The sequence below is a fragment of the Artemia franciscana genome, chromosome 18, assembly GCF_032884065.1.
Source record: "Artemia franciscana chromosome 18, ASM3288406v1, whole genome shotgun sequence".
In the NCBI taxonomy this organism is placed as follows: Eukaryota; Metazoa; Arthropoda; class Branchiopoda; order Anostraca; family Artemiidae; genus Artemia; species Artemia franciscana.
In genome coordinates this window covers 18,902,844-18,917,629 of record NC_088880.1, presented here as the reverse complement: position 1 = coordinate 18,917,629, position 14,786 = coordinate 18,902,844, and the positions used below count along the sequence as shown (strand labels likewise).

The 14,786-nt window shown below is 34.8% G+C and overlaps 1 protein-coding gene across 2 annotated transcripts in view; it reads right to left on the bottom strand.

The window, feature by feature from the left end:
• The window catches only part of LOC136038707 (kinetochore-associated protein 1-like), a 284,373-nt gene that overhangs the window by 21,742 nt on the left and 247,845 nt on the right, over window positions 1-14,786 (bottom strand). For both annotated transcript variants that reach the window (XM_065722029.1, XM_065722028.1), the window contains exon 34: window positions 10,327-10,555. In XM_065722029.1, the coding sequence (XP_065578101.1) occupies window positions 10,327-10,555 (229 nt within the window). The remainder of the gene's footprint in view (window positions 1-10,326; window positions 10,556-14,786) is intronic.

Genomic DNA, 14,786 nt, shown 5'->3' with positions numbered 1-14,786 from the left:
ATATATATATATATATATATATATATATATATATATATATATATATATATATATATATATATATATATATATATATATATATATATATATATATATATATATATATATAGAAAATTGACGTTCCATAAAAGGGCATAGAATTTTTCCATGTGAAGAGGGGGAGGACTTCGCCCATTCGCATATCTGCTTCTTCCAGTTTCATCTATATTATAATCTATTATAAAAATTTAGTTCTGAGGTTTGGAGTTGCAAGGTGAAAATAACAGGCAGACTTGCCTCAGGAGATGACGGAAGACCGTTCAGATGTAGAAATAGGGGGCGGGGGAGTTCACTTATCACCAGTTATGGCAAACATACTTATTTATGTCATTCAACTCACTAAATAGCCAGGTTGGTAGAATGTGCTGGTAGTTTCCCTCTTTTTTAAACAAAGAAGGAGGGTAAATTTACAGAACCTATAGTGAAAAACATTTAAAAAAACTACTAGAATAAAAAATACTATTAAATACGATTTATTTATTTACATTCATGGGCAATGTTGTTTCCTTTGTATATAAATTATTTGAGTGTATTTTATGTTAATAAATACAGCCCAAATGTTATTACATAGTTCAAGCCCATGCTAACCTTCATTGATACCGATAAACTTGATACTTTCCTTGATAAAATGGCGAGACTTGTTTAACATGCTCAGGTTAGCAATAGAATACAGAAGTAAATTACTACGATTCGTGTTTTTCTTCATTTATGTATTGTCAATTATTTAGAAGTGGATTTTAGCTTCTATTTTGTATTGCCACGGTCCTAGGGCTTTTAGCCCAATAGAACTTACTTACATAAAAACACCCTTAAAAATGACAACCGTATTGCCTATACAATTAATAGCCTGTGTGCAAGCTATCAAGCCACAAGAAATCATTTGAACCGTATTTAATTTAGTTTCTGAGTGATCGACTGAACGATTACTCACAGTTCATAGGCTAATAGCCACATTCACAGTTTGTAAAGGCGTACCATCTTTGAAATGATCATACCAAAGATTGATTTCTTGGACAATTTATACTTTTTGACAAGAAATTATTTACCCACATTATTTCAAGGGCTTTAAACGCTAATGGATTTCTTTCTTTTTTTCTTTTATTTTTCCAACAATAGCGGGAAACCAAAATATCGAAATATTGCATTCCATTTGAAAGCTGCTGCCTACATATATAAGCTTAGATTCAATTTTTCTTGACTGCACCATTGTAAGGTAGCAATGACACCAACAACGGGGTTTTTGTGTCATGAAGCACTGAAACCTCCATTTCCAAAAATCCTTAACCGAGTTATTAGCTTCTACCTCTTGAATACTCGCGCTTTGAGTCCCTTACCAAGTGAAAATAAAAAAAAAAGGTTGAGAAAAAAACAACCATCTAAAAAAAATCTATCTGAACTGTTAAGATATATTACTAAACCACATTTTCAGGAATTTCAAAAGAAGCTGAAACCCCTGATGTTTTACTGAGAGCTTTCTGAAGTTTTTGTGTTTTCAGATAACCAATAGTTTTTTTTTTCAGAATTCTAAAAATATAGGGAAATATCAGAAGTCGGTTTATTTTAGCCAATTTCGCAGACATACGTTGAGCAATAGTTTTTCGTTTTAACTTTCAATTTGGCTCTTTATTTCCATAAGAATAAAAGTGTTTTTTTAATTTAAATGATACATTCTCCCCAAAGCTATCAGAAATAAGTATCTGAAATATTTTTTCGCTGGTGTTCAGTAGTGTCAATGAATCCTAAACTAAGGGGGAGGAGGCTAAATAACCTCTCTGGGCCCCCTGCAGTGGCCTGCTCGCAAAGTTGATAAAGAGCAATATGTCTTTACAGTGTAACAACTTTTCTTCAATTGTATTTTTATAGCCACTTGCAGTTTAACTGCATCCCAGCCACCACCACCTCCCTAAACACATATATCTCGATATTCTTGCATTAGTCTTGTACGATATTGCTTTTGTACTTACTTCTCATTAACGTTTTCTCCACAATGCTAAGAGTGGAAGCGACTCTGGAAACTTAATAAATTAAAAACTGAAAGGGCTAGTGCGCTTTTTAGTAGTTGAAAATGATTGGAAAGCAACTAAACCCCCTCTCACGTCTACCATTTCCCCAAACACATCCAATCAAAATTTTGAGATACCCCTTTTATTCAACGTAATTGAAAGGTTTTGAAATTATGTCTTTGAGGATGATAGTCCCCCCCAAGCCCTCAGGACAAGAGAAGCAAGTTTTGTCCTGGTAGCATATAAGGTATATATAGAAAGGGTGGTTGTATAAACTTCGAAGGGGGCTGATTGGATTGGTGATCAGTAGTTCTAGTGCCCTTTTTAAGAGTCAGAGTGATCGGAGGCCGGATGCCCCCCTCCCCCCACATTCGGGATCAGCTAGAAATTTTGAGATGGTCATTTGTTGTCGCAAAAACTTCAAAAAAGGCTCATTCAATTGAAAATTGAAAGGGCTAGTGCCTTTTTGATAGTCAAAAGTAATTAGAGGGCAACAAGCCTCCCCCCCCATGTCCATCAAATCTCAAAACATGTTTGATCAAAATTGTGAGATAATAGTTTTGTTCAGCGTTGTTGAAAGGTTTGGAAATTATGTCTTTGAGGATTACTATCCCCCCTTACAGCTCTCAGAGCAAGGGTTGTAAGTTATGCCCCGACGGTATATAAGGTTTTTATGGAACGGGTGGTCGTACAAGCCTATCATCCCCCAAAACATATTCGATCAAAATTTTAAGTGAACTATTTTGTTCAGTTTTTTTTCAAAGGTTCAGTAATTCTGTCTTTGTAGATGTGAACCTCCCCACAGTCCTCAGGATAGGGGCTCTAAGCTAGGCAATTCGTTCATTGTTTATACATAGTATATGTTATTGAGAAAGGGATGCATTTTTGAACTTTACTTTACAAGAAGACGAAGGGCATTCACGCGAACCTTTCGAAGAATGTTGAGGGGAGTGTAGAACTAAATCAAAACACGTCATGCGTATACGGATTGTCAAAACGGTGTAAACACATGAATAACTGAGTATATTAATTTTAGAAATTCATGAATTTTATATGATCATAAAGCCAATATTTGTATGCTACTAATACTGCTACAATTACCGCCACTACTACTACCAGACTACTCCATTTACAGTAATGAGGGGGAATTGGAACTAAATCAAAAGACGCTATGTGCCTGCAAATTGTCAAAATAGCGTATTTCAAGAATTGACTTGGGTATTAAGTTGGAACTCCCAACGAATGACAAAGGGGGAGATCATCATAGGCAGCACAATAGCGCTGCCTAAGTAAAGAGTGATCTGGGCACAATGTATTATTTATCACCAAAAGGCAATATGTCCACACTACTGCTAGTACTGCTGTTACTTCTACATTTGCTACTAATGCTACTCCATTGCAACTACTTATAAGGTTAAGAGCATTGAAATGAAAATTTCAAGAAGTATACGAACATACAGGTTATCAAAAGGACATATCAACAATGTCGTAGCAATGGCTAATTGTATTAAGCTGAAACATCCTGGACTTGATGAGAGGGATGTTCTACTGACCAAAAGGCACCATGGTATTGCTACTGCTGGTAGTAGTTCTACCGCTATTCAATACTATTACTAATAATATCAATAGTACTACTGTGACTGCTGTTACGACTATGCCTAAGGGTATGAAGGTGAAATTTTCAAGAAATTTCGAGGAGGAAGGTGAACTGAATCACGACTCGCCGCCTGTATGCATTTTGTCAAAAGGGTGTAACAGCAATATCTTAGGAAAAGTTTGGTGTGTGAAGTTGAAACTAACAGGGCTTGTTGTGAGGGATGTTGAACTGACCAAAAGAAAACATTTGCATCCTAACGCTGCTGATTCTACTCATACTATTACTACTATTAACATTTCACTACTTCTTTTACTACTGCTGTCACTAGAGCTTAGGCTACTGCAATTAATTCTACTGCTACCGCTATTAAAACTAAGGATATTAATTGGAAAAAGTTGGGATAGAGAGAAACTCTATGGAACTAATTCGAAACAAACTATGCCCACAATGCATCGGATGGGCTTCAGGAAAAGTTGATGGTATTAAGCTGAAACTTTCAGCGTGTGTTAAAAGGAATATCGAAGAAACCGTAGGTGCTATGCGGATACTGCAACTAAAGTTGCCACAATTACTGCTACTGCACAAGCTAAGGGCATTAAGGTGAAGCTTTTGAGGAATATTTAGGCGGATGTAGAACTAAATCAGAACAAACTAGGAGCATGTGGACTTTCAAAAAGGCGATAAAGCAATATCTGAAGAACAACTTATATTATCAGGCTATACCTTTGAGGGTAAGTTGTGGGGGACTCTGAAATAGCCAGAAGGCGTTATGTGTATAATTTCAATGCGTTCACTACAGTTACCATAGCTAAAGATGCTAAGGGTATCAAGGTTAAACTTTTAGGGAACTTTAGGAAGATTTTCGGTACTTTTGTCTTATAGCCACCAAACTCAATATTTTGTATCGCGAACATCAGACAAAAACCGGTTTTCATGGTCTTTATACCAAACAATATTAGCTTCTGCTCGGTGGGAAACTACATTGTAGCTACATTTTAATTAAATATTTAGTTAGTGTTTTCCTTAGGTTAGTTTAGGTTACGTATTTAATATAATGCGGTCTGGGCATTATATTCTTTGTTGTAGTTTTCATAATTTTGCTGATGATGTATTATATTTTCATCATATTTTGTTTTATTTCATTAGCATTAACAAAACTTCACTTCTCGACAGAACTTGAGTGTGGTAGCTATAAGACACAAGGACCAGATTTTCAATTAAAGGAAAAAACTGTATGCATGCAGGTTTTCAAAAGAGAATATAAGCAATATCATTGGCAGTACCACTCTATAATAGCTACAAGTATCATTGAAACTTATAAAGGAGCTAATTCGATTCAAAACTAAAAGTTCTGGTGCCCTTTTTAAGAGTAAAATGAGATTGGAGGAAAAGCAGCCCTTCTCTCAAGTCCATCCATTTTTCAAACACATTCAGTCAAAATTTTGAGACTACTATTTTGTTCACCATAGTAGAACGGTCCAGCATCCATGTCTTTAGGTATATTGGGCAGGTCAACCCCCAAAAATTATGAAATTGGTCCATTATACTTTAAAACTAAATGTTCGTTAGACCTAAATCAACAGGCATTGTGTTTAAGGTTGCCAATAAGACAACTCAGCAATATATCGAGAACGACTGGGGGTATTAAGTTGAAACTTTGGGGCTACTACTATTACTACTTCTGGTTTTACAATTCAAATAAATAAAAGGAGTGTAAGTGTCTCCAGGTTATCAAAGAGTATAGATAGAAACTTTTGATAAAGACACGAAGTTTGATTTTTTCAGGTCAAGTTCAGGAGTTATACAATAAAAATAAAAAGATACTGTTTGTGTCAGGATTAAAAGTTGTTAAAAAAGTTTTGCCAACACAAAAATAGCAATCCAAATTATGGATTCTTATAAAAAAAAGAGTCAAGAAAAGAAACAAATCTATAGGCAACGCAGTAAATTTTCCTTGTTTTGTTTTAAAAACAGTTGTAACATTTTCACAAAGACGTCTTTCCTTGTTTTACTCCTACTGTATAGTTTCCTTCATCATAAACAAATTTTGAAACGCCATGAATAAATATAAATACAAATTTTCCTTAAAACTGTTACGATTTCAATATATGTTATTTCAACTCAGATATCAATAAATCTCTATTTAATTGAAAAAAAGCTTCTTTATCAGCAACTAAAAGCAGCCCAAAATACTAGGGTTTTAGTTGCGCTTTATCGAAATATAGGTGAATAGTCTAATTTGAAGGTTTATTTTTTTTTTCATTTGATTTTTATACATTTGAAAAGAACGGAATTAAAAGGAAGATATTATTAATGAAAACTTGTTGCAAATCAGGGACTACTAAAAGAAATGTGATTATTAGAGATACCTAAACATCAAAAACAAGAATTCTTGAAACCTTTTGGGGGTCTGAGGAGCGGCAAAACCACGCTTAATTACAATAATTTATGTTCGTTATAAGCTTGGTATTAGCATTCATTATAATTTGTTTATTGTAGGTTTCGTGTCTTCATTCATAGGTAGTTTGAGGTCGTATTAGGTTTGAAATCTTATATAATCTAATTTCTGTTCGCTTCGAGTTTTTATTTAGCTCTTTACTTTTCATAGACACAACCTTTTTTTCTTTTTAGTTTTTTTTATTAGTTTTTCTTGTTTGATGCAGTTTTTGTATATACTACTAGCAGTATTATTTACTAACAAATATTACAAAAATTAGCTGTTAATGCTAATTAATAGCATAGATGCATTGGCTGTGAGGAAGTCTTCGTGGCAGGAGTAGCTATATAATGATTATTAACTTTTATATTGTTATATTAGGCTTCAATTCGGAGTCAACAGCCTTAGAAATTGTTAAATAGGAACTTGTGTTAAAATCAGACATTATTTGTGAAGCACTTTGCCGTACTTAAAGAGTTTTGATATTCAACTCTATGCGCAGTATTAGTCCCATATTTGTAATTAAGAATGTAGAATCCTTGTGTGCCAGGTTTGGTGAGAATCAAAAACCAATTAGGAAATATGTAGGCCTACTGGATATATTTTGATTTCGCCCTTCTATTTTGAAATATTAGTCTTAGAATTGTAATCACCAAGCTCAGAAACCCAAGCTCGATCAACATAAATCCAAAGGGCCGGTAATACCGGTAATAAATGTTCAAAATCCTTACATGACTTAGATTTTAGCAGGGTCCGATGTGATTAGCATTGTGAAAAACATAACTGAGTTTTTATTTAATATCTACATTTTAACATCTTAAAAAGATTTGCAATCAGTCAATTAAAAAAACCTAACAATTCAATTTTGGTAGGAATCAAAAACAACTTGCGAAATGTGTGCTTAATGCATTTTGATCCAAGAACAATCCCACTGGAATAATATATATTTTTAATCATTAAAGACGATGCCCATAATAATCTCTGAATGAGCATAAGCGAAAAGAAGTAAAAGATGTACATACGTATGATGTGTGGATTGGATATTTGTATGTATGTGTGTGTGTAGGGGGTGGGGATGTTCAGTAGAGCAAGGACTCAAATTATTCAGATTGTAAAGCTTTGTATTATTCCGAATTCATCTTCGTGTAATACGTCTACTATTTTGAAAATAAATATGGTACTAAGCGCGTTTTGATTTTGGACATTTTAATGTAATACTAGTCTGAAATATGTAGTAATCGAATTCAAAAATGCTTAAAAGCCTACACTAGAAAAAACAAAACTCATTTTGTGAAGTATCCCCAATTCTGGCCCTTAAGTCACAAAGATTGAAAATTCTGTAATGACTGATTTAAAAAAGATGAACGGTAACAATATTAACCCCTTTTATAAAATGTAATAAACAGGCACCCGTAATCTTTCTTCTGAAAAAAAAAAAACAAAATTCCACATTTTTGCAAATAGGATCTTGAAACCTCTATAGTAGGTTGTTTGATACGCAGAATTTGATGGTGAGATTTTCATTAAGATTTTATGAATTTTAGGGGGTGTTTCGCCTTTTTCTAAAACAAGGCAATTTTTTTCAGGCTAGTATATTTTGATGAGTAGGATTAAACTGAAATTTATATATTTAAAATCAGCACAAAAATCCAATTCTTTTGATGTATCCATTGGTATCAAAATTCCATCTTTAGAGTTTCGGTTACTATTGAGCGTCATAACTTGTTTTCTATACATAATTGAATAAAAAAACGATTTTTTTCAACTGAAGGTAAGGAGCAATATTAAAACTTAAAACAAAAAGAAATTGTTGCATATATGAAGGGGTTTGCTCCTCCTCAACACCTCGCTCTTTAAACTAAAGTTTTTTAGCACTTGAAAAAAAAGCTTCTTATTGTTTTAATTAACGGAGCAAAGTCTTTCAGGAATCGCTCTTAAAAAATTGTGACAGAATTCAGATTTTAGCGTAAAAAGCGAAATTGTAAAAAGCGCAACCCCTCTCATTTACGTAACAATTCCTGTTCGTTTTAAGTTTTAATATTGCTCCTTACTTTCAATTGAAAAAACTTGTTTTTTTTTAAATTTAATTTCTGAGCTTTTTTTAAACAATGCTAGGAAATTTGTCTATACCTCATGGAAAAATCCCTCCTCCCCATGAATTTATTCTCTAGACAATTCAATCTCGGTGCAAACTTACCTAGAACAATTACCCTTAACATCTCCACGCGTAAAATTGTGCTGGCAAAGAGAAAGCACGACATAAGAGAATTTCGTATAGGGAATCTGGTTAATTCCCACAATGTAAAATTTCCCCTGACAAAGTCGCCCCCTGGAAACTTCCCTCCTATGGGAAATCCCCCTTCTCCACCCGAAAAATGTATGCGTACTTCCCAATAGCAAATACTAGACGTAAGCAAAAGCCAAATTTGCAAATTAAAGGTCATTCCCCAGGAGATATGGGGGTCATCATATCTCCAAAGGCATAGTTATTCTGCCCCCCAACTATGCTGAACAAAATGGTTATCTCAAAATTTCGATCAGACGACTTTGAAAAAATAGGTGTATGAGGGGGCTTAGTTGCCCTCCGATTTTGTTGGTCACTTAAAATGGGCACTAGAACTTTTAATTTCGGTTTAAATGAGCCTTTTTCCAATATTCTAGGACCGCTGAATTGATAAGATCACCCCTGTGAAAAAAATCAAACAAAAAAATAAAATAAACACACGCTTTTAGTTTCCCTTGAAATGAGCTCTATCCCAATATTCTAGGACCACTGGGTCGAAATGGTCATCCATAGAAAAATACGAATCCGTGATCTTTCTTCTGTAATTTCAAACCTCTACAGCAATACGCTGAATCTGATGGTGTGATTTTCATTAAATTCTATGACTTTTAAGGGGTGTTTTCACTTTTTTTGGAAAATCAAGCAAATTTTCAGGATCGTAACCTTTGATGGGCAAGACTAAACTTAAAGAAACTTATCTATTTGAAATCTGCATAAAAATTCAATTCTTTTGATATTAAACAAAAAACAAGTTTTTCGACTGAAAATAAGGAGCAATATTAAAACCTAAAATGAACAGAATTTATTACATATATGAGAGGCTTTGCCCCCTCGTCAATACCTCACTCCTTACGCTAAAATTCGGATTGTTTTCCATTTCTTTAAAAATGACCCCTGAATCACAAAAGCCGTTTAATTAGAATAAATACCTCTTTTGGAAGTAGTAAAAAACTTTAGCGTAAAGAGCAAGGTATTGACGAGGAGGCGAAGCCCCTCATATACGTAATAATTTCTGTTCGTTTTAAGTTTTAATGCTGCTCCTTGCTTTCAGTTGAAAAAAAATATGTTTTTATTTAATTTCTGATCGTTTTTAAAGTAATGCAGGGACATTCAGCACCCCCTTCATGGAAAGTTCTCTTCCCCCATGAAAAGATCATCCCACGTAACCCTCTCAATCTGACCCCCCTCCACCAGAAAAAAATCCCCCTGACACGTCTGTATACTTCCCAATAACCAATACTATCTGTAAACAATAGGCAAGATTCATAACTTGCAGCCCTTCTCCAGGGGGACTGTGGGGGATTAAGTCGTCCTCAAAGACATAGTTATTAGATTTTTCGACTATGCAGAACAAAATTGCTATCTTAAAGTTTTGGTCCGGTGACTTTGGGAAACAAATGAGTGCTGGAGGGGCCCCAGTTGCCCTCCAATTTTTGGTCACTTAAAAAGGGCACTAGAACTTTTAACTTCCGTTTGAATGAGGCCTCTCGTGACATTCTAGGACCACTGGGCCGATACAACCACCCCTGAAAAAAAAACACGCATCCGCGATCTTTCTTCTGGCAAAAAATACAAAATTCCACATTTTTGCAGATAGGAGCTTGAAATCTCAACAATAGGGTTCTCTGATACGCTGAATCTGATGGTGTGATTTTCACACCATTTAAGATTCTGTGACTTTTAGGGGGTGTTTCCCCCTTTTTTCAAAAATAAGGCAAGTGTTCTCAGGCTAGTAACTTTCGATGAATAGGACTAAACTTGACGAAACTTATATATTTAAATCAGCATAAAAATCTAGTTCTTCGGATTTATCTATTGGTACCGAAATTCCGTTTTTTAGAGTTTCGGTTACAATTGAGCCGGGTCGCTCCTTGCTTACAGTTCGTTGCCACGAGCTGTTTGATAGAGAACGTGGTTTTATCTTAAAAGGCTGGAATGTAAACAAAAACAGCAGAAATATACTCACCTCATTACACTTGATAGATTTTCCCAGTATGGTTTCCCAGGCCGTAACATCATTGGGCAAATAATCCTTGACCAAGTCAAAGGCTAACTGGACAAATTCAATGCTAGCATTGCCTGAAGTCAACCTCTGGACAAATATCCATTTGTTGCTTGATTCTAATATGGACACTGACACTGGTAAGCAGAGTCTCTCCAAGCGAACTGCATATCTTAACGACTTCTCAAGGGATCTTAAAAAAAAAAAATACGAGACAATGAGATATAGTGGCACCAATTCATAAATATTCAGGGGGACCATATAAATTTTTGAAAGTTTAAGGGGGGGGGGCAATTCTGTTGTTTTTTCAATTCTGTTGTTTTTTTAAAAATGGAAACACAACAAAACCATTTTTTAATGAAAATGCCCGAAAGAATATTTTTCAAAATCAAAGGGACGAGGGAGACAAGTCTTGGGGAAGGGTCAACGTCCCCGTCCCTGCAATTTAACACCATGATTAGACTTTGGGTTTACAGATGCACTGAATCCAGCAATTTCTTTCATAAGTTTGAAGCCTTTCATATAACCCACCTGTTTTTGCATGTTTCGACAAATTTGGGTACTTAGAAATAAATTCCTGTATACATAGCTGTTATCGGAAGAGTGTTGCTCCTATCGGGTGTTCACTGACGAAAACACAATGATAATACGGTCTTTTTATGACTAGCCCTATGCAATTCTAATTAATGAGCAATATTTTTTGAAACGTGGAAGCGAAACCAAAAAGATGAACTGATTTATGAAAAAAATCCTTTTAATGGTGAAATTACTCTTGCGAAAAACCAAAGCAAGACGATTTCCGGTTTACGAATAATGGAATTTATAACTTTGAAAAGAAGATGGCACAATATCAACGGCAAAAATATGATTGAGGTACCGCTTGCGTGTACACTGACCATACACAGGAATGAAAAAAAAAAAAAAAAAAAAAAAAAAAAACAACTGGAGATTCATTTCATTTGAAAGCACCATCAATTGCGGTCACAGTGGATGCAATTTATTGGAGCAATAACTCTTACAGTTCCATTAACTATGACAGGCGTTAAGAAGCGACATTATATGCTTTCCCTTTTAGAGCACTAATCATTGTTTGCAATTTTACAGCTTTTCATAATAGCATTTAACGTATAAAAAAAAACAACTGAGAAATCATACTTGAATTTCTCCAGCTTTCTGAAGTCTAAATCAGACCAGCACTAGTTATATCAATTTCTCTCCAGCAAGCTTAAATATTGTCACAAAATTAGGGTAATTCAGGAGAATATTAAACTAATACAAACAGCATGTTTATGCAGAAACTACTTAACTTTTCGAAAATTGAACGACATCATCATAGGCTTGAGCACAGGCATTTTTGATCCACACCTATCTGAATCCCGTAAGTGGAGGTATACAATTCCCCATCTTAAAACAAAATTGCATATTTTACCCCTATATAAACCCTATAGGCAAGTGTATTCTCCTGATGAGCCCTTGTGTTGGGTTGTTGCCTCTGAATTATTTGTCTTTATTGTTTGGTAAATGACGACTTATACTTATTGACGACATGAATATCCATGGATTATTCTTTATGGTTGATTGTGTATGGCTATGCTGTTTGACCTATGTGATTGTATGGATGAGAAGGGTTAAGGCCTCATTCAAGTGCTGGTCTATATTAATCACTAATTTAGGAAAACAGTCTTCCTTTTCTCCTTCTGTCTCCCCCCTTTTTTTTCTTTTTTTTTAATGTGTTTGTGCTGTTGTATTGGTGATTTCTCTTTTCGTTATATTAGCATAAGCAGCACGAATGTTGTGTTTCCAGAGGATTTAGACGAGATCTATAGAAGACTTCATCCATAGGCAACGTATACAGTAGAGAAAAATGTATTTAACCGTCTTTTAGCTGCTTTTGAAAACAAATCAGATGATGAGATATTTTGGGAAGTAGATTTAGCTGAGCTCTAGAAAAGATATTGTCCAGAATTAGCCGATAGTCACAAAGGATTTCCTGCAGACAGTACTAAAGAAAGGATGAGCAAAAGGGACCAATAGTAAAGAGAATAAGGAGGAAGGTTTTAAATTAAAGGAAGATTAATGCTGATACCTGAAAACAGACACTGTCCCAAACAAATAGGAATAAATTATAAAAAATGGGTAGTTTATCTGTAAAATTTTTTTAAGCTCTTCGACAGTTAGGAAACAATACCTTCTAGCCATTTTTTTAATCAGAGGCAACTCTAGCATTGCCTCCAGTAAGGAGCTGTATGTTTTCAATGTGTTATTTTTTCCCGTGACCCTGCTTGTTCTTAACCAGATTCCAACTAAGAAAAAGCAAATATATATATATATATATATATATATATATATATATATATATATATATATATATATATATATATATATATATATATATATATATATATATATATATATAATAATAATAATTGACAAAACTCCATCTTCATATGGTGTAACACATGTATATTTTTACAAGTTGATTTTTATTTTACATAAAAGGCCCTCATGCCATACGCAATCGAAAGCTTTTGCAATGTCAAAGGAGAAAGGTGAATATTGAGCGTCTGAAACAGGAGCACAATCCACTTTTGATATTTCGCAATGAGACAGTCTAACGTAGATCGTTTTTTACGAAAACTATACAGTCTGTCAACCAACAAACGATGTGACTCGAGGTACTGATAAAAAAAAAATCTTTTTTTTTGTGATATTCTCATCAGCTTTTCATACACAGGAAGGAGGCTAAATAAGCGACAACATTCAACATTAGTAGCACCGGCATCGGTCTTTGGGACAAGGACAACGCGAGCGACTTTTTACAGTTTCGGGAATGACCTTGCAGCAAAGCATTTTCTAGATAAGGAGGCGAGAGTAGCTGTAAATTTGCAGACACATCTTTGAGTACAAGATTAGGGATCAAACATGATGGTGTGACGATATCTAGTTGACCGAGCGTTCTAAACACCTTTCTATTTACTACATTTACTTTAATGAATTTTGTATCTTTTCATGGCGAAAAAAGGAAGAAATGAGACTCCAACATAATCAAGTTGAGATATCTTTGTAAAAATTTTGCCAGAGCATTTGCTGTTTCCTGGCCAGAGTGCAGCATCACCCCTTTGAAACAAAGCAATGGAAGTAAAGAAGTTTTAAATAGCGGCAGAGCTGTTTTGACAACTACTGCCTTGCAGGGGCAATTTTAGTTTATTTCGAACTTGCATTTGTGGTCAGTCCCTTGCTTGGCGTATGATTTTTACAAACTAGTTCCGAGCTCCAATAAAAGCATTGGTCCTCGGCTGATTTAGTTGAATACGATTTCTTGTGAGCCTTTTTCTAGTATTATTTAAATTTTTACAACCGCTGTGGAACCACGGCTTGTCCCGAGAATGGCCTTGTAGTATCTTTGATGGGATAAACCGCTCAGTAGCCTCCATAATTGCTTTTTTCACAGTGGCACTACTTTAATTGCGTCATCTTTTGTAAACTTTCTCTATGGCTTTTCAGATAAGCAGTTTCACATTCCTCTCCCTGGTGATACCGCCTTTTGATTTGGTCATACTTTACAGGTGCCCACGAGCTACAACTCCCACGTGGTCGCAAGCAAATGGATCGATCGCTCTCCATAACAGAGTCCGGATGGTGAAAAAAAAAAAAAAAAAAGGTTAAGCCAGGATGGACTATGAGAACCGATATAATTGTCTAATTGAACAAGCTTGTGTAAATCATAACCAAGAGTTCTCAAATTATTTGGAATACCTCACGAATGCCTTTAGGAATGGAAACTTTCAGCGTCTTCGGGAGACAAATGGACCTCAATCTTTACTGAAATAAATCAACGCTGAGAAATTTGATAAACCGCTCTAATATTTCTGTGTGGATATCTTACGACTTAGGGTCCCATCCAACGGCCAAACATTTATTCAGTTTTCACAAGGCCACATTACCAGCTGGGTAAAAGTAATATGACAAGATGTCCGAATAGACTAGTGACAAAACTGGAAATTTTTGGCTTCTAGTTTCAAGTTCATATTAATAATTCATTTATCTAAAAAGGTCATTCAAGTCCTAAATTCCCTGATTGAAGGTGTTATAAATAGTTAAAGAAAGAAAGGTCACCAATGTCATTTAGATATAATAGTGAACAATAAGCATCAATAATAATCCCACTTTTAAACGGCAATTTAAAACTTTGTTACCCATAATTATGATGGTGTTAAGTCTTTCATGCATTGAGACATTAAAGACAAAGGATAATATACAATAATGATTTCAAGATCTGCCGAAGGATTGTCCTGAAGACATAATTGCCCATGTGAGCTTATCACTCGATCAGAAAATGAACCAAGAATAAAATCTGTGACAAGTTCGAATTGATATCCAGGATGCAATCAGTAGACCAATTGGGTGTAATAGTCTTTAAATAT